This window comes from Barbus barbus (genome assembly GCF_936440315.1).
Source record: "Barbus barbus genome assembly, chromosome: 45".
In the NCBI taxonomy this organism is placed as follows: Eukaryota; Metazoa; Chordata; class Actinopteri; order Cypriniformes; family Cyprinidae; genus Barbus; species Barbus barbus.
The window spans coordinates 15,745,999-15,772,220 of NC_136723.1; the positions used below are offsets into that span (position 1 = coordinate 15,745,999).

The following is a 26,222-nucleotide window of genomic DNA, read 5'->3' on the forward strand; positions in this document are numbered from 1 at the left end:
TGACATAAACCGTACAAAGACTGTCAGTGGTGAGTATTTGCATAACCATTCCAAAAGTTACACCGCTTAATTTAAATGGACAGTTAAGCACTTCAGATATAGTAAACAAATCAGAATTGAGCATCAAGACCTGCAGTGTAAATGCAGCCTTAAGGACGGGTTATAAAGTTTACAATTTTTATATATGTATCTTATTTCAATATTTCAATGAAGCTTGCTTATTTGTTTTTGCAGGATTAATCAGTGAGTCTGGGTGAAAGCCAGAAAACACACATTCATAATTTTAAATAAAGATGTTAAAATGTAAACTTTTTGTGTTTGATGTTTCCCTCTGAGTTAAGAAGCAAGAGATTAATAATTTTTATGGTTTTGATTTCATGTGCATGGTCGATAAATTTACATTGGAAAATCACAACCTGAGGCAAAAAGGTGGTATATGCAAGTCTTTACAATATTAACTGGTTATGATGTTAGGTTACAGTTTCTAGTGTTGTTTTGGCAACAGTTTAGCAATGTTGCTCCATAGATGCTCCCTAGAGTTTTTGATGCATCATGGGATTTTTCAGGGAGCGAACATTCCAGTGCACTGGGAGGATTCCGCGATTGAGATAGCCCGTAAAATGTCCGACTACTGAACTAGGGAGCTAATTGAGATGCACCCTTAGTATGTTATTAGCATGAATTAGTATGTTTTCTAGGATAGTCATTTCGCTTTGCCGGTAGACAACTTAAACACTAAAAATCTTACTGTACAAAAGTTTTGACCCCCTCAGTGCAAGTCTATGGGGTTTTTCGTGTTTTTGATAGTCTGGTTTTTGAAAACCATAAGTCAGATCAGTTGGAACAAAATATAGCAACTAACTTCAGACCAGTCTGAAGGTTTGGTGGTTGTAGCTTTTAAGATGCTGACAAAATTTTGTTATGTAATGTTTTCAAAATTTGTAGGGGTGGTAAAGGAGCACCGGAGAAAACGTATATTGCTCAAGGCTGCTCTTTCATTTCAGTTGTATGTCAATAAAATTAAACTTAAAATTTAAACCTACCTTTTACACAAGTTTGTTTATTCATACACAATTACAATTGTATTCAGCTGAATAGAGACAACAGGTTTAAAAAAAAAAAATCCAAATTTGAAACCAAATTAAAAAAAAAATACCAATAGGTCTAAGGTCAGATTTATTAAGAGCTTGTGCCAGTCCAAACCCTCTCTTGGTGGCATAAGACAACCTTCAGGATTTACTAAAGACATATAGTGAAAAATTAGCAATGAAAAGGTGTGGACAGTTGTTTTTGAAGATGACCTTACTGCATTTGTAGGAGTTTCCCTTTTAGACCAAAATTTATGGAGTTTTTAAGGAGTATTTAAATCAAGCAAGGTGATTTAGTGAGGTTTGTGGTAGATTACAAGTATTTGCACCATTATTCAATGCCCCAAAACCATTTTGTGCTTGACATGGTCATTATGGAAATTTGCAGGCTGTGACTGTGTTCTTTAATTTATGCATTGTCAGTATATCACCAGCATAACTTTCCACTCCCAACTGTGCTTCTATGGAATTGTGCTGTCACACTAATTTACTGTTTAGTAAATTTGGCCCTTAGTCTCTTTTTGATCCAGTTAAAAACATAATAAGCTAGTTCTGTGTGACAACAAGAGACTGCAATATACTGTTGTGAGCATTGTGACTGGAGTGTATACCCATAAGCCCTTGCTCTTGAATAATTATTAAATCAATAATTAAATGTATGCTCGATAAAAACACAGGGATTGGGATATGTCATTTTTTTTTATTATTAAAGGCTTTGAGCTCTATTTAGTATTGTGATGATTAGTTATTAAATAACTGTAAACAATAGGTTCCTCTGAAAGAACCAAGTCATAGCAGGATGAAACAACACAAGGGTTAGTAAATGATCACAGAACTTTTATTTTTGGGGGGTTTAAACATTTAATATCCTTGTGATGTTAAAGAGATTTCACCTTTTTCCCACGTTAAAGGAACAGTACATCCAAAATTTAAACTTTGCTTAAAATGTACTCACCCTCAGGCCATCTAAGATATAGATGATAGATCATTTTCATGTCTTGTCAAGTGAAAAGCTGAATGTTTGTATAAACAAATCCATCATTAAGACATTTTTAACTTCAAATGGTTTCTTCAGGCTAAAATACATCTCCTCTATCCATAATGTTGCTTTTGCCAGTGAAAAAGTTGTCTCATCTGAATCAGGAGAGAAATATTGTATGCACAGATCAAGCATCATTTGTACGCAAAACAAATGTAAACACATATTGTGATGTTTTTATCAGCAGGTTGGACTCTCATTCTGAAGGCACCCATTCACTGCAGAGTATCCATTGGTGAACAAGGGATGTAATGCTAAATTTATCCAAATCTATTCCCATAAAGAAACAAATTCCTCTACATATTGGATGACCTGAGGGTGAGTAAATTTCCATCAAATTTCATTTTTGGCTTAACTATTCTTTTTACCACTGCAACCTTATCTGTTGGTTTGTGGATAAAACAAACTACTGGTTTTCATATTAATTGATATAGGTTCTTGGTCTTCTTAAACTATATATTTTACTGTGTGGGCAGTCTGGGTCATCTCAGTTTTTAATTAGCTATGATATGTGTTCGGAAAAGACGATTTCTGGCTGGTTGTTGCATAGGTTTTTCCAACCTCTTGCTCCCTAGAGAGTGTGTAACCATGTGCTGCTAAAGATCAAGAATGGGGCAGTTTTCTTCCCCACGAGATATTCTCTTGAGGCCTAATCTTTCCCAGCAGTACTGTCATTTGACACCCACATCAATCTGAGATCATCTGTCAATCATCTGTGATGCAATCGCACTTTTCAAATGATACTCTGAAATCTGATCTATCCATAACAAGGAGTATTTTTAAACCGTCTGTCTATTCCTGTATATGTAATGAAAGATACATTTTTTTATCGCACAGTGAATTTTGTTCTTTTGTAAGCATTAACTAAAATGTACCTGAAGTTACAAATAATGTATATATACCGTGTCTTAAAGGACACTTAAATCAAAAGTAAAACATTACACAAAAATATTACCTATACAAACCGTTTTGGTTCCTAGTGACTTCCATTGTATGGACAAAAATAACAATGGAAGGCAAAGGGAACCAAAACTGTCCCTTTAAGTGCAACAAAAGGAATACATAATACTTAATATTATTTTTCTGATCTGGTTAAAAACAACAACCATTGAATATTCTAATGCTGCAATTATTTTTTTTCCATCCGTATGCAGCAGCCCATATTCTGCATGTCCAGTAAAAATTCAGCAACTTACTTTTTAGAGACTTGTTGATCGTTGTCAGTTTTGTGTTGCCAGCTAAAGATGCAGATGCCGTCATAATCGGTTGAATAAATGATGAAATGACTCACTCATAATAACAACTACATGTCATCACCTACTGCTGCATCAGTGTAACCTGCATGGAAAACAAGTCTAACACAAGAGTCTGGAACAAACAGTCAAATGTCCCAGTGCTGCTGGACTGTATAACACAGTGAAATCCTAGGACCGGGAAATTACTAATAAAATATTAAACAATACTGTACTTTAAAATCAATTTGAACAAAACATTGCTCCTCAAAAATGTAGTCTGGCAGCAACCCGGCCACTGTACATATAGTGCCTCTTCAGGGCCATTTACACAAAACACATTTTTGCTCATAAAACGCAAGACACAGGGCACAGAATGTTTTAACAAGGCGTTTTTACCAACCATTTTTGGAATTACTGCCACATCCAAGACGCTGTGGTCCATGTACGGTTTGATAGTTTGTTTTTCGTTTTAACTGGTTTGTTTAAAAAAACAACAACAAAAAAAGAGATTTCGGCTCAATTTGACATTTTTTGGTCCATGGGTAGAAAACAGATTTTTCCAATGTGGGTGGTCATGAGACACCCCTTTCCGCCGATTGGTCAACCAAATCTGAACCTGTGATGTCATTAGTTGTTCATCAGTCTTGTTCAACAAAATAAGAGTCCTCTGTTGCTATAGCAGTACCAATTCTTAAACTGTACAGAGCAGGTCCAAGATTGGGCTTTCTTCTGTGCAATCTAATGTATTTCAAATAAATATTTATTTCAGAAATATGAATCTGCACCCAGCCTGTTTTTTTCATCTGTCTGGATTTAAATCTGTGTGGTGAAGCTGAGCTACCCACTAGACAGCGCAGAAGCACAGATAAGCGTTGAGCAAGTCAAGTGTAAATACGAAGCAGTAAAAGATGTGCACAATGGTCATGTATGCATGTTTACATAGATAAACAATGAAAAATAAAATTTAAGTTTCATTCCAGAAGTAACCTGCTCTGTCTTGTATTTGGAGTATTGTCAGTTTTCTCTTTGCTTCACATTGGCTTGTCAGATATAACAACATTAACTAAGAGGGGAGGGTCTTTGTGAAGGGTCAGTTGTGACCTTTCTCACCCCAGTTCTCAGTTTAAATCGTGGAATTTGGAGAAAATAGCAAAAAAAAAAAAAAAATCTGAGATATAAACTGAATTTTTTTTTTCCCCAACGTGGCAGAAACAAGCTTCCATAGTTTAGCATATGTTTAGTCTACATAGAAAAGCTATGGAAAAGCAGTGGAATACAAAAAAACTTTGGTAACACTTCAGATTAGGGAACACATACTCACTGTTAATGAAGAGATTTCCCTCAATAAACTCCTAAATTGTTGCTTATTGATAGTAAGGTTTTTGGTAGTAGTTATATTTAGGTATTTGGTAGGGTTAATGGATCTACAATATAGTCATGCAGAATAAGGCATTAATATATGCTTATATATATATATATATATATATATATATATATATATATATATATATATATTCATAAACAGCCAATATGCTAGTAATAAGCATGTTAATAAGCAGTGATTAGTGTTTCCTAATCTAAAAGTGATACCCAAAGTAGTTTTACTCGATTGTTATAAATCAGTCTCAACAAAAGGTCTACAGTAGCAGTGATGGCATGCAATAGAACGTGACGTCTGCATTATTTATTGGAGCAGGTATGATTTGCATTATAAAAAAAAATATGACTGCGCTCTAAAAGAAAATATTCAAGAAATACAATAGCATTCGAAGATATAGAATAGTCTGAAATCAAATCAATGCACAAATTGAACAAAGTATTAGTCCAAGATATTTAACACGTCTTTTACTTCAACTCACACAGACTATTTCACAAAACTGATTTTTTGGTCTTTTGTGCCTGTGCACTCTTGGGGCATCATGATTGGGGTTAATAGAGCACACAGCCAATATCTGGATGCAGTCGGGTCCTCTGAACACAGCACTATTCCAGTTGGAGGCCGTTGACTGGGCGAAATGTCAAGACTCCTTTCCGAACGAGATGGGATGGGGGGCGATGAATAATTAATGGGGAGAGTTCGGTCGACCACAGTGCTGTGTCTGTTCAGCTGTCGCTTCGGCAGGCAAGAGAGAGAGGGGGGAGATACAACACTGTAGGAAAACACCGAAGCTGATTTGCCATCTGTACCTCATATCAGACAGCTTGACATGTTCCTGGAGGACTCGATGCGGGGCAAACTCTTCATGTTAGCCCCCTTTTGAGAAATGGCATATTTAGTGCTAATTATGACATGCCGGGTGAGATTTGAACATCCAGGGCTTTTTTTGTTTGGAGAGGGCAGTGCTGGCACAAAACAGAGAGGCTGTCCTTCAGGGTTATGAGGCCAATATTGATCTGACAGCATCTCAAAGAGGAGATATATGGATATACATTTCCTTGAGCATGCGGATGCAGCCAAGTAGCTTGAACTGTTTTTTACTAACTTGTTTACAATGACAGATTTTCACCGCTGAAGGTTACAGTACCACCGGTCGCTGGTAGTCGATGCTGCTGGGAAAGTGGAATTGGCTGTAGATTTTGAAAACTAATCACAAATGAGAAAAAATGCCTACATCGTCACCCATGCTGCCCAAAATTGCCAGATCATATTGAAAATGAATGACTTACGGTGATTTTGTCGCCGCAAATCATGGTCAGTTTGGACAGCCCCTTTAGTCCAACAAACTTCATAGAAAAATCTGAGACTTAAACTCAGCCAAATAAACTCTAAAATAGAGACGAAGATACTTTCTGATTAAACACGAAAATTCAGCTTTGCAATGACAGGAATAAATTACATTTTAAAATATATTCTAATAGTTTTTAATTGTAATAATATTTCAGAATATTTACTGTTTTCTTCATTAAGTAAATGCATTGTTAAGCATAAAAGACAAAATCTTAATTATTCCAAACATTTGAAAAATTAAAGCTCAATTTTACCAATTTAGTTAATTAATTTTCATTTTAATTTTCATGTACAAGTGAGCTACAAGTGAAAAACAATGTCAAGCTTACTCTGTTATTCTCTGTATTTTTTTCTTCAATTTTGCTTTTGCAAGAAAATCCATATTGTTAAATAAAGTATTAATAATAAATGCAAAAAAATGAACAAGTTGATCAATACTAATTTCCATTTGAAAAATGTATATTTCTCACCATTAATTTCGACAACGTTTTCAATATAAAACAGACCTTGGTGGCATTCAATTCATACAGTTTGGTTACAAAATGCAATTATTTAATTAAAGTGCGGGAGCATATAAATACATTACACTTTCAAGTTGCAATATTTGAAGATTGAGGGGCAGGTGGAACCTTAACAAATCTCAATACCCGATACACTCACACACACCCTTCGCCAACAAACTATACAGTTTAAAAGGTGATTCATTTCTGTGCCACAAATGAAGTGGCACAAAATGGAAAACATCGAAACAAAAAACACTTTGCCTTTAAATTAGGACTTAAAACACATTCTCTATATTCACATCTTGACATTTGCTTACACACTTTCCTATAAAACGAGACTACATATGTACACGCAAACATTTCAAACAGTGTTGGCATAGTCAATAAGATCACAGGTCGTGTTTAAATTACTCAGAATAACAGTATGAAGTTTATTACTGTTATGAAGGGTAAGTAAACTTGAGAATCTCTTCAAATAAAACTGTACAGAAGTTTGCAGAAACTCAAAGCGTAACAAATCCAGTATTAGGCAGCAAAGATAAAGGTTTTATCTCAGTTGTTTTATTTAGTTATTCTGACACACAAATTTTCCAAGGATTTACATTAAATAACAAAGGAAAGGGCAAGTCCTGTTTTAAAATTGAGAATATATTAACAAAGTGAATAGTTTATGTAAAGGTCCACATAAACGTCAAATGACGCTGGCCGATTCGTCAAAGGCTGGATAACTTTCATTGGTATGTTCCACCGAAGGCTTCCCAAATAAACCTGACACATGTATCCAGGCGCATAAAATAACAAAGTGAGGCATCCAAATGTGTTTTAGTAAAATATGCATCTGAGGCATCTGTTCCCACTGTCTCTCAGATGTCCATTTGCAGTATCTGACTGAAGAATATCCACCACAATCCATTAAAGAAGCATTGAAAGCATGAGTGGTATCATGCGAACAAAGCTTGTGAAATGCAGGTAGGCACAAATCCTCAGTCGGTGGATTATTTTGGGGGACAAAACGTTTCCTTCAGTGTATGGTGGGTATGTCTCCAATCCAAGCTCCAGGTAACGGTCTGGGACATGTGTATTCATTCTGCGGGGAACAAACAAGACGGATGATTACAATGTTACAAAAACATGAGGTTCAGCTTAGTACTGATACAGGGGTCAATGACATTAGGCTTTTTGGTAGGCGTATTCTTGAAAAAGCCCATGTGGAAAATAATATTTGACATACGTTGTCCTATATAGAGTGACATGGCCATATGTTAGGCAATGTATAATTTTCACATACTGTATGCACATTCTCTGGGTAGATGAAGATAAGTTTCTAACAGTTATATAAGTTTCAAGCAGTTTTAACAGTAACATGTGAATATGTATATATGATTCTTTTAAATGGTATTACATGAAGCAACCATATATGCCAAATATTAGAGCTGTTAAAATTAGTGCGTTAACGCAGGCAATTCATTTTTCCAGTTTATCAATGTTAAAAAGATTTAACTATGTTAAAAATATTTAACGCAGTTAATGCAGGGGCAGAGCTAGGGTTGGCCACCTCACTCACAACTACGGTCTCTTTTTCTTTACAAGACTTGCATTTATTTAGACGCAGAGCGTCTTTACGTCCACATCAAACAGGAGACTTTTCAGACGTGCACTCTACTTTGCCTCAGCAACTGGCGCTAGTCAAACAAGCGCGGAAAATGGTACAGGTGACATGGACCTTCAGTAGAACATCACTGAATTTTGTCAGTTAGAATTTAGTGTTTGATAACTTTATTCAGTTTCTTATAACTTTATTCAGTTTCCTACTTGCTGAAGGGAACAGGTAAATATGGCATTTATAATAATGGGTTTACGTGAAGATTTTTAGGTTAACTTAAATTATAAAGTTATTTTTTTAAAGTCTAATACATTTTAAAATTGATAGCTTTCAATACTGTAATGTTGAATGGCTACAGTCAATGGTTAAATATTAGGGAAAAAATAAATAATTTCCTAGAGACATCAGTAGTACAGGTATCAGTGAAACTCACCTTCAGTCATAAAATGATGCCATTAAATAAATATTTAAAATATACTGCCTTTATGTTGTTTCTAATTTTAAGATTGAATGTGAAATTATTGCAACATAAAAGTATATTTAAAAACTTTAATGTTAGGTGGGATTAATCGTGATTAATTTAAGAAAAACGTGTGATTAATTAGTTAAAAAAAAATTTAATCAATTGACAGCACTTAAATTGTTTTAACAAACTAACTGAATTACATTTGCATATGGGACAAAACCTTGAGTAGTCAACTTAATCTTTGAAAACCTTTGGAAAAATAATGAATAATATGTGTATTACACTGACATGTATTCAAATGCAAGGACAAGCTTTCTCCCTGATGGTTAAACCACAACATCTTTGGTTGAATGTAGTTAATAAATGTAAACATAATAAATATAATTGTAAATTTCTCAGAACCACATGAATCCAATATGAAAACTAAGCGCACATTTCTAAGATCTGAGTGCTAAACTAGATCTTTAGATTTTTCTATTTTCTCTGTCTTATTTGTCATTGACCCACAGAGCAAAATGTTAATTAAAAATAAATCTGACTATATAAAAGTGTCAGGATAATAATACAGCCACAGTAATTCAACCGCATGCAATTTTGATGTAAAATGAAACACTCATGCATGGCCCAAAAAAAAAAAAACATTTGTGAAGCAATACTAGATGACTTGGCAGCTATCAGTTTAAGAAAGTCAGAAATCGAAATATGGCAGCACATTGTGTGCCATCTTTGTTAAGATGTTAATTAGAGTTGAGACGACTGAATTTACTCAGCTCAAGTGACCTTGCTGTCATGAGCACTTTGTCTTAAATGGATTAAACAAACCGCCGCGAATACTAATTAGCAATATGTATTGAGCACAATCGTCATTATCTCAATTATCCCCAAGTTCAACTAAGGCTCTTTCAGAAACCATGGGAATAACAGCTACACTGTTCAATGAGTCAACGTGAAGACATCTTTTCATACAAAGATTAAAGTAATTACTTGATAAAATGAGGACAAAAAGGATGCTCCGTTTTCTGAGAATAAGAATCTTCAAATCGATTAAATCCTTCTAGCTTCGTCTATATACAGTATATCACACATAGTGAATGCCATGTTTTTCATCTTTCTAAGGGAAAGATGATACAGCTTATTCCAATGGTCCCCATACACATTTATTGTATGGAAAAGAGCAGCTTGAACATTCTGCTACATATCTCAATTTTTGAGCCACGGGAAAAAAAGTCATACACACAAAATCAATGTCCACTTAAATGTTTTCTGAACACAGAAATGGGACATAAGCTTCATAGTTTCGGCAAACGATGCGCAAGTAGCAGATTCTTCAGGAGGAAGCTCTCGGAAAGAGCAATTTGCAAAAGGGAATCTGTTTTTTAGTTATAAAGTTTAGTTTAACACCTCAGAAAACTAAAAATGGCAACTTTTTACCACCATTACGAGACTATGTTTGAGCTGCCTGAGGATGAGCTTTGATTTTCTTGTAGTCAAACTGGCTGACACAAGCTGTACCCCAGACTTACAATTGAAATGAACTTCTAGTGAGGCTGCAAGTATTTTCAGTGAGTTCTTTCAGTGAGATACAACAGCCTATGCAGGGCTCTACAGTCACTGAAAATTACTTGGGTGTGTATATGGAAATTTATCTAGCAGCACCGGTAAAATTCGTGGATTGATATAATGTCATCAAAACTCCATAATTCATCTGACCTTATATGCAAATGATGTTTCAACTGTGCATTCTGCTCCATTATAAACGGCATCCAATATGTATGCCCCAATGCAAAATTAAAGCAGACCACGTGAATATTAATTGGGTCATGCAGATGTTGCTGGGTAACCTTCTGAGAATGTCCACTAACTCATTAAATATTCATAAGCATACATATTTGTTAGTTAGTGAGTGGAGTTGCAAACACCTGGAAATGTCAAATCTACCACAGACAGACTGCAAACTGCATTATTATGGAGCGTAAACCACTGATGTTTTGAATAATCTTTGGTTTTGAATCTATCTATCTATCTATCTATCTATCTATCTATCTATCTATCTATCTATCTATCTATCTATCTATCTATCTATCTATCTATCTATCTATCTATCTATCTATCTATCTATCTATCCTGCAGATTTTAATCACTTAAGAACAAGAAATGCTCCTACGCAAAAATGTGACTGAGGGGCCCTGTAATGTATGAAATGAAGAAGCCTAACAAAATAGCAAACACTTCAAGACACTCAAAACAAATGCTGGAAGCAGATGCACAGTCTAGAATAGATAACGTTTATTTCCTTGCACTGTGTTGCTGAAATCAGCATTTGATTTGCAAACTTTGAGTCTGGCCTTTAACTTCAGAATGTTTTTAATGCTACATAGATATTTGTCACTGGCTGTGTTCGGAACATTCTACAGATTGTTGAATTATTACAAAAAATAGTATTTGCTTGGTCAATGTCTTTATGGGTTTTGGTTCTTTTGCTGCTGCAGGCTGTAACGACCTTTGAAATAACTCTGAAGTGATAGGACACAAATCTGGTTGAATAACCTTCTTCACAGCTGCAAATTCCTGAAAAATATTTGCCTACCTCAGAATGTTTAACTGTAATTTTACAGTTGTAATGTAAAATAATATTAATTAATTCATTTTTTAACTTTACAGTAAAATATTACCACATAAATATTTATTTTATTGTTATTATTATTATTATTTATTAGCTATATTTACTTAAATTTATATTTATATAATCAATTTAAAATCAAATTCAATTTTAATTACATTTTTATCAGTTAAAACATTCGTGTAGCCCTGATATGCATTTTAAACTTTAATGGGTAACACTTTAGAATACTGATCCTTTGTTAATGAATAACTACACAGGAAAAAGTCACTAATGCACTATTAACATTGTGGTAACTACTATTACTTAAAAAGAAACTATGATTATTGATTTAGTTAGTAAAAGCGCTCAGTTGAAACTGGTAGTTCACTATTAGCTCATCAATAACTACTATTTTTTTTATATATCCTGGAGAACTACTAAGAACTACTGTATACAGGTTCATAATTAATGTGAATTATGCATAATGTATAATTAATTCTAAAATGAAGATCATGGTAACCCACTAGTAATGACTCAAGAATTAGAAAGGAACAAAGACATCTTGTCTTCCCCTGCACTGAAGTCGACACAATGGCGGTCGGGCTGTTTACAGCTCACTCAGTTCACTCAGCTTACTCAGGGCGGGTCTAAGGTAAGATGGCCTTGTCAGTCAACTATCGTAGGAGGGGCCTGTACAGAACTATGTCATTCTGACAGGAATCTCAGAACAGCCTGGTTTGAGAAAGGGGATTTTAAAATGGGGATTAAAAAAAAAAACACTGGGTGGATTTTTATCATTATAGGATGGGTGTGTACACACACTTCCAACACACATTTATGTAAAAAAAAAAACTTGAAAGTGAATTTTGGATCCGATGACCCCTTTAATATTTAATTACAAAGTATGACATTATGCTTTGGAATGTAGTGAAGTAAAGTTTTCCAAAGAAAAACACTCTTATAAACTACAGATACTTTTTAAATTTACTTGAATAAAATAAAAAGACTTCATTACTGTCCGCCTTTGTAAATGATACAGGCTTCAGTATAGAATATTTAATCGTTCAGTTAATCAAAGACATAATCAACAGATGAGTCGATTACAAATTAGTTGTTGCTTACAGCCCTAATACCGTGTTCACACTGCACGATTTTAGCTCTGATTTTCACTCACCGACAGGTTTTGCGAAATCGCCGACAAATACCCGAAATTGGAGGCAAATCAGTCCTCATTCACTCAAGCAACAATCACGCATTGTGAATGATAAAAGACGCAGTCTGAGAGAATCGCTGATGCGTCGCCAACGCCCGTGAAATATTTGGCATGCTAAATATCTGGACCTGTCAGCAATTCAAAATCCTGATGTGTGAAATGAGTTCTGACTGAAAAATACATCGGCGATGACCTACAGCCAATGAGAGAGCAAGATACAGGGCAGAGGGAAGTTCAGGGAGGAGTTATATGAAACAATTCTTCCTATTGTAAAGCCATGCAGTGTGTAACCTCCTGTCGCCGATCCATTGTGCAATGTGAACACAGCAGCAACTGAATGCTAGCCCAGATAGTCGTGCAGTGTGAAAACAACGGTGGTCCGACGACATTAAAAATCGTGCAGTCTGAACTTGGTATAATGCATAGTATACATGCTTCGCACTGTAGAAATAAGAATAGCAGTATGGTAGCATGCGATTGGAAACATATTTACTGTTATGACAGCAGTGACAGACACAATGACAGGGTAAACAGCACAGTCCTGTCATTACTGACAACAGACCAGCCAGCAATCAAAATTATACAGCAGAGATGCGATAAAACAGACAAGGTGAAACATATTTAACACTGAGATGAGCATGGCTGGAAATTCCAACAAAGAGATGCACAGAAACCCCCGATGGTAAAGCTGACTTAACTAATTAGTGTGCTAATAAGTTTTGCCTGGCTGAACCCTTGGCACCTCCAATTATCACAACACACTTGGTTTAAAGCCAAGTTAAATAATGGATGATCACTTAGACTTCCACTTTGTAGGCCAAGGTGATTATCTATACTGCGTTTAGTCTTTATTTAGGAAAGTAAAATTAACCTCACTTCCTCGTGGGCAGAGCGGTAATTAGATGATATTAGTGAGGTTTAATTAGGAGCAGAAATATGTAGTAATTAGCTTGTATTGTGTCGGGAGTATGAAGCACTAAGTGAGACATATGTCAGGCTAAACCTGTCAGTAAAACCACGCTGTTTCTCTACTAGTTTCTGGCCCAAGGCTCCAATTATCCCATTGTGTCTGCCAAACAACGGGAGGTCAGCTGCAGTGCACAGGGTCTCCTGCTTTCCTTTTCACATATCGCAAACATGAAAGAGTGAGCAAATGAGGGAAGTTTCAGACCGAGGAGAAAAGGTTGCCTTTGAAATGTGCTCCAACCTTACAGTGAGGTTTGCTCTTGTTTAACTGACGCCTTTGAACTGAGGCTCTTTCGAAATGCCTGGGTTGATTTTGGGGGATCTTCAAATAGATTTGTACGTTTTTATGTATATGACTTGTCAATATAACTAAAAAGAACTTGATGTTTTTAATGATATTTCAATGCTTTCTTAAACTTAAAAGGTAAATAAGTATCATTTGAATCAAGTTGAGCCAGGCCCATTCAAATGTTTAACGCAAGAAGTAAAACCCATTCAAAATGTAGTTAATAAACAAACAACTAATGCACTGTTTTAGTAAATGTATACATTTATATGGTCTAATAAACAATAAAATACATACAGGTGCAGCTCAAAAAATTTGAATATCGTGAAAAAGTTCATTTTTTCTTGTGACTTATTTCAAAAAGTGAAACTTTCATATATGTTAGATTCATTACATGTAAAGTGAAACATTTCAAAAGTTTTTTCTTGTTTTAATTTTGATGATTAGAGCTCACAACTCATGAAAGTCAAAAATCCAGTATCTCAAAATATTAGAATATTTCCTAAGATCAATCAAAAAAAGGATTTGCAAAACATAAAAGTTCAAGTTATGTAAAGGCATGTTTAAAAGTATGTTCATTTATGCACTCAGTACTTGTTCGGGGCTCCTTCAGCACAAATTCCAGCATCAGAGAGGTGTGGCATGGAAGCGATCAGCCTGTGGCTCTGCTGAGGCACTATTGAGGCTTCAGCTTGTCTGTATTGTTGGATCAACTGTTTCTCATCTTTCTCTTGAAAATATCCCATAGATTCCATATGGGGTTCAGGTCAGGCATGTTGGCTGGTCAATCAAGCACAGTAATATCATAGTCAGTAAACCACTTGGAAGTGGTTTTGGCACTGTGGGCAGGTGTTAAAGTCTTGCTGGAAAAGGAAATCAGCATCTCCATAAAGCTTGTCAGCAGATGGAAGCATAAAGTGCTCCACAATCTCCTGGTGGACTGCTGCATTGATTCTGTGCCTCTCCAGTCTTCCTCCAGACTCCAGACCTTGATTTCCAAATTAAATGCAAAATTTACTTTTATCTTAAAAGAGGACTTTGGACCACTGAGCAACAGTCCAGTTCTTTTTCTCCACAGCCCAGGTAAGATGCTTCTAACATTGTTTCTGTTTCAGAAGTGGCTTGGTAGCCCTTTTCCTGAAGACGTCTGAGCGTGGTGACTCTTGATGCACTGACTCCAGCTTCAGTCCACTCCTTGTGAAGCTCTCCCAAGTGTTTGAATCAGCTTTGCTTGACAGTATTCTCATGCTTGCGGTCATCCCTGTTGCTTGTGCACCTTTTCCTATCCAATTTCTTCCTTCCAGTCAACTTTGCATTTAATATGCTTTGATACAGCACTCTGTAAACAGCCACACCTTTCAGTAATGACCTTCTGTGACTTGCCCTCTTTGTGGAGGGCGTCAATGATTGTCTTTTGAACCGTTGCCAAGTCAGCAGTCTTCCCCATTATTGAGGTTTCAAAGAACAAGAGATACCCCAAATTTATACTGTAGGGATGGTCATTTATTGAAACTCAAATGTAAATATTCCAATGTTTTGAAATACTGGATTTTTGACTTTTATCAGCTGTAAGCAAAAATCATCAAAATTAAAACAAAAAAACTTTTGAAATGTTTTACTTTATATGTAATGAATCTAGAATATATGAAATTTTCACATTTTGAAAAAAGTTACAAGAAAAAATTTACTTTTTCAAGATATTCAATTTTTTTTAGATATAAACAGCAATATTTACCTACATACTGTACTGTATATTAGTAGTAAAACATTTCAATCTAAGATAATTGCCACACAGGGGCCAGTGCTATTTTAGGATTATTTATATACTATTAGTATTTATTGATATTTATAATTCGCTTTTTATTTATTTATTTATTCATTCATGTATTATTATTATTATTATAGTTTAACATTTAAAAATGTATGTACTTTTGTAATTTTATTTATTTATTTTACTTATTTTATATTCTTGATGTCATTTTAATAGATTTTAATTTCAGTTTTAATTTTAGTAATTTTAGTACTTAAACTTACCAAGGCCACATTTCAATTTTTTTATTTTAATGGGTTTTTTCCATCATATATTTTATTTTATTTCATTTACTGAAAATTACATAATAGTTTTAGTTTAGTTTAGTTAACAATACCAAAACAAATGTGGACTTGCATGAGCATTTCTGAATTATCAAATGAATTATTTAAGAGCTGAATTATTGAATCAAAATTTTGAATTGATTCATTTGAAATTATTCACTACAATGAACCAAAATCACCAACTCTGAACTGCATTTTGGCTACTGAAGTTTAAATCAGGAAAAAAAAAATCATAAAACCAATGTAATGAAACTCTCATTAGGAATTTAAAAGCTGAATTGCAGAATCCGAGTTTTGGATTGAATTTATTTGAAATGATTCATAGAAATGAATCAAACTCCCCAACTCTAACTGGAAGTTTAAGAATCACAAAACTAGTCTAATTAAACCCTTCTTTGGCATTTAAGAGCTTAATTATTAAATAAAAGTTTTGCAATGATTAATTTTAAAAGACTCTCAGAAATTAATTGAGCTTATCAACTCTAACAGCATTTTGGACGCTGAAGTTTAAATCAGGAAGGATCATGACACTTATCCAATGAATCTCTCCTTAGCAAATTTAATGGCCAAATCAAAACTGAAACAGTGCTGCTTAATGTATGACCAACAAAATGACTGTGAATATATCCTGAATGTTCAGTAGATCGCTCACAGCAGAGTGTCTTATAAAAGAAAAAAGAAGTTCAGTGCTCATTCTGCTCTGGTGCCCTTGGACTTATTCACTATGTATGACAAATCACATTACATGGGACATTTCCACCCTCCAATCTCTCTGATCCATGGACAGCGGCGGTCTGTTTGAACCCCAAGGCTGTGTTTATTTATTTTTGCATTATTGAGCTCATTACTGCTGAGCCACATCTGAGTGCCAGGACACATTATTCACCACAAGACGGATATCGCTAATCTTTCTTTCCTAATATTGAGAAATGCAATATTGAAATTCAGTAGAAAGGGTTATTATGATAACAACTGGACACATTTTCTTCCACTAACAATAGTGATGCTAGTAGGTCACCGTATGTGTCATGGTTTCCATCAAATGCTATTTTTTGGTCATATTTTACGGTGATACTGTATAGGATTTTCAAAAGCGTAATTACCCTGCTTTCAACATAACATTTAGTCCAGTGTGCTTTTATACACATCTTGCCATAACATCCTAGTGTGTTATAGTATTTGGGACAGTTATAATAATTTTTCAATACATGAAAATAAATGCCTTTCTTCAGCCCCTTTTCTAGCACTTAGATGAAAATACTTTCTGAGAAAACAATCTCAACTAGATTGATTGGATACCTAATCAAAAGCAATGTTTGCTGCATGTGTGAGAATAAAAAGGCTGACTCTGAGAACATTATGTGGCTTTTCCAAAGTAGACCCTTTAGACCAGGGGTCATCAAACTTGATCCTGGAGGGCCGGTGTCCTGCAGAGTTTAGCTCCAACTTGCCTCAACACACCTGCCTGGAAGTTTCAAGTAAACCTAGTAAGACCATGATTAGCTGCTTCAGGTGTGTTTGATTAGGGTTGGAGCTAAACTCTGCAGAACACCGGCCCAGGACCGAACTTGGTGACCCCAGCTTTAGACAAACATTGAAAACTAAAAAAATCCAATTAAAGTACTAAAATATCAAATTAAAGTACAATACTGTAGGGCTGTGCAATTAATCGAATGCCATTGTCTTGTGCATCTTGTCAGTAAAGCCAGTTCTGTGATTACTAGTAAATCTCCATCACCTGCTTTCAGATGGAGTAGCATTTACTACACAAAGCTGTAGTTCACTGACAAGCTACGCAATATCACGTTCATAATCGCAGACAATTTAATCGCACGATTATGAAATTGTTCTGCAATAATGAAAGCTGTTTGCGTAGCTTGTTGTAAATGCTGCTCCATCTGAATGCACGTGAAAATGCCACATTTAATGTTTTTACTCCAAACTCACTTCATTATGTCAGTCGAGTGTTTTAAATAAATCCCTCTGTGAGATAATGTGGCTTCTAACACAGAATAAGGCATGCAACATATTTTATAGTATTCTAAGCAGTGATAAAGGCTATGTGGATTAGCATTGCATTATTATATACTTTATTATAAGGAAAATTATAAGAAAAAAGAACTCAGATAAACCATATATTGACGTAGCTGTGTGTTTATTAGTCACGTTGAATCAATGAAAGCAGTTATATCTTATGTTTATTCAGCAACCACTATAGGCATTTCCTGGGTTTCTTCTGCGGGGCATATTTGGAGTTTCCGCACGAGAGCACCCTCTGGCCTTCGGATAGAGATTTGATACTGAACACAGAACCGCGCTTCAATGAATGATACGCATGACAATCGCAGCTTTTGCCTAATCGCGAGTGTGAAATGAGTGTGATTAATTGCACAGTACAATACAGTTGAATGAATCTCACAAATACAGTATATAGTAATGAACACTAAAAGAGGAATGTCATATGGCCACAGAAAGAGTGTGGATTATTTCCCATAAGTCATTTCAACTGAATCATATTCAGTGTGAGAAAAGCTGAAAAAACCCTATTTCATAAAAGTACTTCTGTCCCTTGTGGCACAATATGAAAAAGAAGTAGAGAGAGAGAATGTGGATTGTTTCATTTCGCTGGACTGCAACCTCCATATGTGAAACATGCCTTTGTGTGCCCACAGGCAATAAAAAAAAGCATCTCTTCATTCCTTTCACTGCTTATCAGCCTTCAATAATTCAAAGATTTGTGAAAAAAGTTGATGGAATGTAGCTCTACACTGTAAAGAAAAAAAAAGTTGAGCCAACTTAAACAACAAAAACGTTTATACAAAAATAAGTTGAGAGAACTCAAAAATCAGCAAAAAGCTGGTTGCGTTAAAATTTTAAGTTGGCTCAAATATTTTTTTTTTCTTTTACAGTGCATGTAATATGACTTATTTCCAACTAAATTATGTAATATGACTTTTTTCCAACTAAAGAACCAACTATACATTTAGTAAAAAGCCAGTTTATTCTTTTTGTTAAGCTATATGAAATTAGTAACGAAAAGATAAAGCTATAAAGCCATAAATTCATGCTTTAAATAGTTTTGCAATATTGTACATGATTAAATAACAACATTTCATCTTCCCAGACTCAACTTTACTAACTAAATAAATAAATAAAATGAAATGAAATAAAATATCCTTTTATTATTTAAGAATGGTAAATTCCATGAAGAAATTTTAATATTCTTGTTTAGGTTTAGTTGTTTGAAATATGGGTCCCACTTTATATTAAGTATCTCTAATACCTGTGTACTTAGTAACTAGATGTGTATGTAATATGTAACCACAGTGTAAGTACATATTGGTACATTGTATCTACAGCTCTAATGTTTGTGTAACTACACATATGTAACAACCCACTGAATGATATGTGTAAGTACAAATGTGTAACAAGACATTGGTAACAACACTTTTTGGTAATGAAAGTACAAATGTGTAACAGGACTAAAATAACTTTTTGATAAAGAAAGTGTTACACTTTATATTAAGTGGACAGTTCCTGAGGCGTTACCATGGAAGTACACTGGTATTACTGTGGTGCACCAACTCGAGATCCAACTCCTCCCACTTTATATATGCCTAAACCTACCCGTTTCCACACCCTGGATCAAATTGTTCCAATTACTCTTATACATACTGTTGTTACAAAATGTAGTTATATAATTCCTTTTACACGAGTACTTAGTGAAGTGAAAAAAAGTTTTGTTACCAATGTCCTGTTACACATGTGTACTTACACATACCATTTTGAGGGTTGTTACATGTGTGTAGTTACAGAAATATTACAGCTGTAGATACTATGTACCAATGTGTGCTTACACTGTGGTTACATACTATGTAAACATCTAGTTACTATGTAAGTAGACAGGTATTAGGGACACAATATAAAGTGGGACCGAAATATGTAAATAAAAGATAAAGCTATTAATTTCTGCTTTAAATTATGCATTGTTACTTAATATTTCACATCTTCCACATCTAAATAATACTATATAATAATACTAATAAATCTTCTTTGACTTATCGTAACAAATAAAATTAAAATTAAATGAAAGAAAAGAAAAGAAAATGTATAAATAAAATTAAATGCAAGTTGTTGACTGAATTGAGGAATATGGACTATGGAATACAGTTCAAAGGTTTGAAGTGTCTTCATGTTTGAAGTGTCATATAATGTGTCATATAATTTCACGCTCAACCATTTCTAGGGTTTACAAAGAATGGTGTGAAAAGGGAAAAACATCCAGTATGCGGCAGTCCTGTGGGCGAAAATGCCTTGTTGATGCTAGAGGTCAGAGGAGAATGGGCCGACTGATTCAAGCTGATAGAAGAGCAACTTTGACTGAAATAACCACTCGTTACAACCGAGGTATGCAGCAAAGCATTTGTGAAGCCACAACACGCAAAACCTTGAGGCGGATGGGCTACAACAGCAGAAGACCCCACCGGGTACCACTCATCTCCACTACAAATAGGAAAAAGAGGCTACAATTTGCACGAGCTCACCAAAATTGGACGGTTGAAGACTGGAAAAATGTTGCCTGGTCTGATGAGTCTCGATTTCTGTTGAGACATTCAGATGGTAGAGTCAGAATTTGGCGTAAACAGAATGAGAACATGGATCCATCATGCCTTGTTACCACTGTGCAGGCTGGTGGTGGTGGTGTAATGGTGTGAGGGATGTTTTCTTGGCACACTTTAGACCCCTTAGTGCCAATTGGGCATCGTTTAAATGCCACGGCCTACCTGAGCATTGTTTCTGACCATGTCCATCCCTTTATGACCACCATGTACCCATCCTCTGATGGCTACTTCCAGCAAGATAATGCACCATGTCACAAAGCTCGAATCATTTCAAATTGGTTTCTTGAACATGACAATGAGTTCACTGTACTAAAATGGCCCCCACAGTCACCAGATCTCAACCTAATAGAGCATCTTTGGGATGTGGTGGAACGGGAGCTTCGTGCCCTGGATGTGCATCCCACAAATCTCCATCAACTGCAAGATGCTATCCTATCAATATGGGCCAACATTTCTAAAGAATGCTTTCAGCACCTTGTTGAATCAATGCCACATAGAATTAAGGCAGTTCTGAAGGCGAAAGGGGGTCAAACACAGTATTAGTATGGTGTTCCTAATAATCCTTTAGGTGAGTGTATATTTGTTTGAAAAAAAACCTGAATCGTTAGCTTGAGAATGATGTACGCATCAGCTGATTTGTACTCTGCACTCAAGACAAAAGCTGAGGAATAACAGTCCTTGACCTTCGAAGCCCTACTGAGACTTTTACATTGGTAGAGCAACTACTCCACACAATTTCAATTGCACTGAAGTACACCCGAGTCCTAAGAGTAGTCCTATTTTTTTTCTCTGTATTCCATCCTCGCACATTCATTGAATCTCTTTGGTAACGATTTAGTCTGTTGACTCATGGTTGGAAACTATAAATACCAGAAACCAAGATATCAAAAATCCAACTGTGTAGCCATCAGATTTCACTGACCTATCCAAATGAAAGTTTGCAAGAAAATGCACAAACAGAAGATAAAAAGAATTCAATTATTAAATATGCTTCCAAAATTAATAAGAATTATGTGTGCGCCAAACACAGAGGCTCCACTATATCAGCAAAGCTACAATGCACGTTAGATCGGCATGATGGGGCTAAAGTGTGCATCCTCCATCTGTGAATGGCGTTTTGAAAGAGTTTAAATATTTTAACATGCCCAGAGTGAAAGCAGCATGTCAATTTACTCATTTGGAGATCAAGAGTAGATCAAGAGTATCGCTTTCTCTCTCTCTTGAATCGCTGCTGTCTCACATTTATTTTAAAGGTCTACTAAGAAGAAGAAGAAAATCAGGCTTCCCTGTTGTCTTCGCCTGAGGACTGTACATGGTTCCAGCTGGGGCTTTTAATAAAACGCAAGACCTTTTGTACAATAAATTGTCAATTTGAGGCAAGCCTAGAGTCATTTACAACAAACAAACAAGATGATTTAAGACTTTCACGCTTGGTCTTCCAAGCCTTCATGTTTTTCTTAATTTGTTGAATTTATTCTACCCGCTATAATTCCCTACACCTGAATTACCACGTGGCCATGCTGTTGTAATAGCATGTTGAAATACACAAGGTCTTCCCTGAAATAGACGTCATCTGGAGGGGAGCATATGCTGCTCTAAAACCTTTAAATACCTTTCAGCATTCATAGTGCCCTCCAAAACATACAAGCTGCCCATACAGTATGCAGAACACTTTTCCACTTTGAAACAGTCCATTTTAAATTAGGCACACAGGACACGACAGCACTTCTGGATCATGTTCACAAATGGCTTACTTTTAGCATGATAGCGCTTTATTTGGCATCTGCAGATGGCACAGCGGATTGTGTTTACCGACAGTGATTTCTGAAAGTATTCCTGGGCCCATTTCGTAATGTCAATAACAGAATCATGAAGCAGTGTCGTCTGAGGGCCGAAGACCACGGGCATCCAACAAAGGTCTTCGGCCTTGTCCCTTACGCACAGAGATTTATCCAGTTTCTTTGAATCATTTGATGATGTTATGCACTGTAGATGATGAGATTTGCAAAGCCTTTGCAATCTGACATCGAGGAATGTTGATTTTAAAAGTATTCCACAATCTTTTTAGGCACTCTTTCAGAAATTGGAGAGCCTCTGCCCATCTTTACTTCTGACAGACTCTGCCTCTCTAAGACATCCCTTTTATAGCTAATCAAGTTACAGACCTGATGTCAATTAACTTAATTAATTGCTAGATGTTCTCCCAGCTGAATCTTTTCCAAATTTCTTGCTTTATCAGCCCGTTGTTGCCCCCGTGCCAACTATTTTTGAGACCTGTAGCAGGCATCAAATTTTAAATGAGCTCATTTAACGGATAAAGGTGTACAATTTATCTGTTTATACATCTGTTATGTTCTCTACGTTCTATTGTGAATAAAATATTGGCTCATGTGATTTGAAAGTCTTTTAGTTTTCATTTTATTCAAATGTAAAAAACGTCCCAACATTTCCAGAATTCGGGTGGTATAACTAATGTGAATCATACTTTTCCTAACATTCATAATGACACCCTCTTTGACATCTTGAGGCACTAAATACTTAATGAACATTTTAATCTAATGAGTTAATGAGAATCAATGGGCATGTGCTGTATCAGGTTCGTATGATGTTAAAAAAAATAATGGTGATAACAGAAGTGATAATTGATACAGTACATCACTATTGTCTAATCCCGGACCCAAGCTCTGGAATTGATGATGCTTTTTTATTACCTGAAACAGGTTTTTAGGAAGCCACTGATTATAAAAATCATGATTTTAAAATGTTTTCAAGAAAGTTTTGCAAAATTGTAACGTTGGTTATTTATGATAAAAAAAAGGTCAACAGCTAGCTAGGAGGCTGAAATATATTTTGAAAATATTTCTACTAATTATTTAAAATACATTTATTTTGTACCAAGTATATTGTAGCTCAAATCTATTAACATTTTCTGGCATATCGTTCAAGACGTACTGATATAAAAATTATAATTCAACTTAATTTGGAGTACTACTTGTGCACAGTGCACATTTCTTAATATTAAGCTTAAAATGTGTTTGAATGTCACTATTGATGAGGACTGTAGCTACAGTATATTTCCATCACCCAGTTTTAATGCTCATTTTGAATTTTGGCATCAGAAACGAGTGATGGAAATGCAAAATTTCAGGAAAAAACCCCACAAAATTTAGCATTAAATAAATGTATTTCAAATACATTTTAGTATATTTATTTTGCAGAAGGGCATATGACTCATGGTCTTAAACTCATCTATAATAATTTATTTTACCTGACCTAGCACATGGGCTAGTTATGCATGTATGTATTTATTTATGTATTAATTAATTAATTTATTGGAAGTGATGCCAAAAGACGACTGTGGAATAGCTGATGTGGCCTAAAGAGTTCAATTTCAGTCATCGCAGACTTTATTTAAAGGTCCCATGACATACTGTTTTTTGGATGCTTTTATATAGGCCTAAGTGGTCCCTAGTACTGCATTTGAAGTCTCGTTCCCGAAATTCAGCCTTGGTGCAGAATTTCAGCCACTACGAGCCAGTCCCACAATGAGCTTTCCTTAGGATGTGCCATTTCTGTGTCTGTAGCTTTAAATGCTAATGAGGAGGAGAGAGGCGGGGCAAGGTGGAGGGTGGGTGTGTGGCCTGCAGCTTGCGGCCACGGTACCATGCGCTATTGTTGACAGTGGATGTATCGCAATGGCTCGTAGACACAAGCTTTTCAGTTTGACCCAGATTCTGATCTAGATGGAGAAGCACCGGATGAAGAAGTTGCAACTCAGCGGCTACAGCAGGACGTCTCCGAATGGTTAGTTTAAAATATTGTGTCTGGATACGGTCAGTGTTTCCCACACACAGACTTTACCTGGGCGGACCGCAACAATATCCACTGACCGCTGCCATCAGCTCCCGCGTCTCACACACACAAGCGTGACTTTAGAACAATATTTAGTAACTTTCAGACCCTTTTGGCGGCTTTTTTCCCATAACGGGTACATATTAACAAACCTAGCAACTTTTTGTTTTTTAAAACCTATCATTCAGTTGGAAGATGTCTCCAGTACTGCCCCGCGAGCGAGAGGTCTGACTCTCCCGGCGCAGTGTCACCTCTCTCGGCGTCTGTTCTGAGCAGCGAGCGGCAGAGAAGCAACGCTTTCAGTTTGCCTTAAAGCAGCAGACTCATCAATAAATCATTTACAAAACAGCGTTTCCAAGCATTTGTCGCTTACTGACTGTTTGGACTTTTGTCTGTTAAAGTGCACATAGTTTATTACTCAGACGCAAAACCGTAATATAGCCAAAACCACTGCATATAGTGGCTTTTCAGTGTAAGTTAGATGTATATTGATTTTATCAAACGATGTTGCGATTATAAATCAGGATTTAAGGAGTAAAGTGTGAGTGATTCAGGCTTAACATGTATTATTAATGGGTCGTGTTTACTAATTATACTTGTTTTATGTATGACAACAGAAAATATGTAAATGTGAACAGCTTTATTGGGCATTCAGTTGTATTACAGTATGTGACAGTTCATAGACTAGAACAGATCTGAAGTGCCAAAAAACAATGCTTCGCTCGTTTGCTAGCCATGATGTCTCTCGCTCTCCTCGCAGGTCGTAGCTCATTTTCTCATGGGCAGGCAAAGCAGAGAAAGAGGTAACCTTTCCCCGTATGACGACATAAAGGGAAGATTCCAGATTGGGCCATCTGAGCTTTCATTTTCTCAAAGGCGAAGCAGGATACCCAGGGCTCGGTTTACACCTATCGCCATTTCTAGCCACTGGGGGACCATAGGCAGGCTAGGGGAACTCATATTAATGTTAAAAAACCTCATAAAGTGACATTTTCATGCCATGGGACCTTTAAAGCTTCATAAGGCTATGCCAAAAATCTTTTTATTTTTATGACAACAAAAGATTTTCTGAACAGGCCCATCTATCTGAATGTAGAAAAGATAATGACCAATAAGGCCAATTTTGAATAAAATATATGAAGAAATATCTTCAGTCATCCATTTTCAATTACTAAACAAATTGCAATTCAAATAACATTAGTTGCAGAAGTGTTAGCAGAGTTGTCACAGTGACCTTGTTATACAACTTTTTCCTAGAACTCTTCCTGGAATGCAGTCCAGAGTGAACTATGATAATAATACTGAAGTATTATTTAATTGCTTTAAAATAAGAGCTGCCATTTTGCTATAACGTGTTTTCAAGGGTTAAAGATGTTCAGAAATTTCTGTTTAGCAGAAATGTCTATTTATCACACCAGGGCCATCTTTTTGTAAGGATCTGTACTTATTACTACATCTTACATTTACATTTATCTGACGCTTTTATCCAAAGCGAGTGGCGACTTACAATTGCTATATATGTCAGAGGTCGCACGCCTCAGGTCCGGCTGGCCTAGAACATGGGCAGGTATATGCAAATATCGGGGGCGTACATATTAGTGATACCGACTGTAACGTCACAGTCGGTGTTATGTTCTGATTCGCCTATTTTTCAGTGTTTGAGGCTATTATGTTATTAATATGTTATTCAACTATACCAAGGTAAATACAGTTTTCCATTCTATGGCACCTTTAAGTATTATTATTAAGTATCAGAAAATAAACATTGTTGTATGAAAACATGGCGTTGTTTGCTATGTGTATTGTTGGCTCTGTTAAAAAATGATGTATATTACTCTATTCCTTACTTTGGTTAAAGTGTTTGGTAAATGCATTTGAATTTATATATATATATATATATATATATATATATATATATATATTTG

At 35.6% G+C, this 26,222-nt stretch overlaps 1 protein-coding gene across 1 annotated transcript in view; it reads right to left on the reverse strand.

The window, feature by feature from the left end:
* Positions 1-7,614: 7,614 nt before the first annotated feature.
* LOC306863781 (leucine-rich repeat transmembrane neuronal protein 4-like) overlaps positions 7,615-26,222 on the reverse strand; it is a gene marked incomplete at both ends in the record, with an annotated part of 56,619 nt that continues 38,011 nt past the window's right edge. The window contains one exon of the mRNA XM_079407335.1: positions 7,615-7,680. Within this exon, the coding sequence (XP_079263461.1) occupies positions 7,615-7,680 (66 nt within the window). The remainder of the gene's footprint in view (positions 7,681-26,222) is intronic.